The following is a 3,229-nucleotide window of genomic DNA, read 5'->3' as shown; positions in this document are numbered from 1 at the left end:
AACACTTCAGCTCTCATTTTCGTTGGTGCTATTATGATGAACGCTCGGAGGAAGCGGTTATTGTGTTAGACAAAGATAGAGGGGATGAAAATGATAGTATAAGGGTTTTGTATCCAGTTTGGTTAAGGAACTGCTGTGAGGAAGATATGTTCACCTTATACTACAACCGGATGCTGTATCGTCCAGAAAATCGTGTGCAGGCTGTACAGTACTGCAGAGTTGTGAAACTTTGCTATCTGAAGAACTGGGTGACAGATCCGTTTACTGATTGATAACTGAATCATTGTGCTCTACGGCTAGGTCTTAGGGGGAGTTTATTGGTGCATGAATCCCCAGTCGTAGTTTATCTTTACGTTTAACACATTCGGTTATGTAATAATGTTTACTTGTGACTATTGATTACGTTTGTGATTGTGAGTACTTAATTTGTTAAATAATCAATATGTTAAACTGCACACACAGTCGACCGAGTGTGTGTACACACTCGACCGACTGTGTTACTCAGTCGACCGACTGAGAGACACACTCGACCGAGTGTGTCTGACCTGCAGTATATATACGGGATGAGATATCTTGGTTGAGGTTGATCATCCCATTTACCCTAGTCGACTGGTTTTCGTCTCCAGAGAATCCTAACACCATATACCACCGAAATATATCGTTTAGGCGTCGATCTAATCTAGTTCTAGTCCTAGGTTTGATCTATTCAATCCCGATACGACCCATATCTCGGTTTAACCCTATTCTAGTGAATTCCGCCTCTAGGATAGTTGGCAAGCGACCTAAGATCCGTGATTAAACGTCTACAACAACTAAACAAGGTGACCAAAACGGTGTACCCATTGCTAACGAAAAAGATCACTTTGCGTATGTATTAGCCCTTGGTTTCGGTCACGTGAACCCGTTAAAAGCCACTCATCTAGGGCTAGTTTTCGATATTCAACCATATGATTACATCCCGTATCTTTGTGGTTTGGGTTATACCCTGAAACAACTTTATCGTATAGTTGGCAATGTTGGAACTAATTGTTTGTATCAAGTTTCAAATAAATGTGCATGGTCATTAGTTACGTTCAATATCGTAGTTAGCTTTTTAATTAAGCTTTAGCTATATTTTTGTTTAATTAAATGCTAGTTTGTTTATGTTATTTGAAATAGTACTAGTGGTGATCGAGTAATTAGGAGAGTGGGGAGTGACTAGCCGTTTGTTGAAATGTTAGTATTGATGTGCTACTTTCAAGGACACGTGTGTAATGCTCTAGCTGTATATTTAACTTACAATTGATAAATGAAAGATACAGTTCCATTTCCTTTTAATTCCTCTGCTCAATACTACAAATATTATACGTACATATATTCCACATATTTGCTTCTGTAAATGCTTATATTTAATTGCTAAAGGGACTTGATCCTATCACTAAGCATCAAGAGCTAGAGACGACTTCAACTACTGTCCTGTTGTTCGTGAGAAGAAACAGAACCAGGGTATAAGAAATTAGTATAACCAAGTGGGTTTGTTTTCTTGGGTGGTGGAGACTTTCTTGAGCAACTTAATCGGAAAAGTTGGAGTTGTTAAAGTTTTCTAAAAGGTTGTAAAAAAATGACGTTAGTTCAGGCTAGAGATGGAAAGTCCATGACATATCAAGTACCAATGTTGACACCAACGAATTATCCGGTGTGGGCTGTCAAGGTGAAGGCAATCATGGAAGCTTATGGAATATGGGCAACAGTTGATCCAAGGATGCTAGGTGTGGAAATTGATCCGGAAAAATCAAAGCAAACACTTACTTTCTTGTTTCAAGCGAGACCCGAGGAAATGGTGTTGCAAATGGCGAGCTATACCGATCCAAACAAAGTATGGGACGGTTTGAAGATGCGTTACCTAGGGATGGATCGAGTGAGATCGGCTCGATTTGCAACCTTGAAAAGGGAGCTTGAAGGTTTGAGGATGAAAGAGGAAGAATCGGTTGATGATTTTGCTACAAAATTGACCGGTTTGGCTTCAAAAGCAAGGAGCCTAGGTTATGAGCTTGAAGAGGTGGACTTGGTGAAAATGTTACTTGATTCTATGCCTATGTCATTTCTCCAAATTGTGGCTTTAATTCAGCAATGTTTCATGTTGAATGAGATGTTATTTGATGAAGCAGTTGAAACGTTAAGGGTGTATGAGGAACGAATCAAAGGAACCGAGAAAATGGAGGGCATTACGGGTGGTTTGTTGTTGGCAAGTCAAGAGAAGACACTAGGGAGTAATAAATGTGGTAGCGGGTATTCAAACCGAGATGACTATGGACATGGCCGGGAAAGAGGTCGGGGGTCCGGGAAAGTCGAGATGGTGGTGAACGAGTCCGAACTTGGTCATTATCATAATGAATGTCCTTCATGGGAAAAGAAAGCTAATTTAGTCGAGGAGGAACCTGCACTATTATGATTAACCAATTAGGGTGGTGGTTGTTAGGACTAATTGGATGTATCAAGTGTCAAATAAAAGTGCATGGTCATTAGTTATGTTCAATATCTTAGTTAGCTTTTTAATTAAGATTTAATTATAGTTTTGTTTAATTAAATGCTAGTTTGTTTCTGTCATTTGAAATGGTACTAGTGGTGACCGAGTAATTAGGAGAGTGGGGAGTGACTAGCCGTTTGTTGAAATGGTAGTATTGATGTGCTACTTTCAAGGACACGTGTGTAATGCTTTAGCTATATATTTAGCTCGCAATTGATATATAAGATGCATTTCCATTTCCATTTCCTTTTAATTCCTCTGCTCAATACTACAAATATTATACGTACATATATTCCACATATTTGCTTCTGTAAATACTTATATTTAATTGATAAAGGGACTTGATCCTATCATGCAAGCCTGTCAACAACTGCTCATTTACCATATCAAAGGCCCACTTAATTGCCTTCGTTCGTTGTAAACTTGAGAAAAGGAGACAGGAAAACGTACTCAAGGATAGTGACAAATGTTGGTCACCTGAATTCAACTTATCCAATCGGTGACGCGTCTCTACCAATAGGGGTGAGTATTGAAACTAGTACGAAAGAGCTGATGTTAGCAGAAATGTACGGAAAGGAAAAGGAAACTTATTTCATTTTATTTGTTTGAGATTACAAAGACGGAGACAAGAAAGGGCTGTATGGCGAAGGTTACATGACGTGGGTGTTCAATAAGTATACCGTTCGAACAAATTTATTGTTCAAAGTTCAAATGAAGATGTAC

General features: G+C 38.9%; 1 protein-coding gene across 1 annotated transcript; it reads left to right on the top strand.

The window, feature by feature from the left end:
- The first annotated feature begins 1,600 nt into the window (after positions 1-1,600).
- Positions 1,601-2,431, top strand: LOC139874764 (uncharacterized). Its single transcript, XM_071862165.1, has one exon. It carries the CDS (start codon positions 1,601-1,603, stop codon positions 2,429-2,431), a length of 831 nt encoding a protein of 276 aa, XP_071718266.1.
- Positions 2,432-3,229: the final 798 nt, after the last annotated feature.

This window comes from Rutidosis leptorrhynchoides, chromosome 11 (genome assembly GCF_046630445.1).
Source record: "Rutidosis leptorrhynchoides isolate AG116_Rl617_1_P2 chromosome 11, CSIRO_AGI_Rlap_v1, whole genome shotgun sequence".
NCBI lineage: Eukaryota > Viridiplantae > Streptophyta > Magnoliopsida > Asterales > Asteraceae > Rutidosis > Rutidosis leptorrhynchoides.
This window is presented reverse-complemented; position numbering and strand designations above follow the sequence as displayed.

Bases quoted from the DNA above. Each gene is read 5' to 3' on its own strand.
- LOC139874764 (XM_071862165.1), top strand. From the start codon at position 1,601: ATGACGTTAGTTCAGGCTAGAGATGGAAAGTCCATGACATATCAAGTA.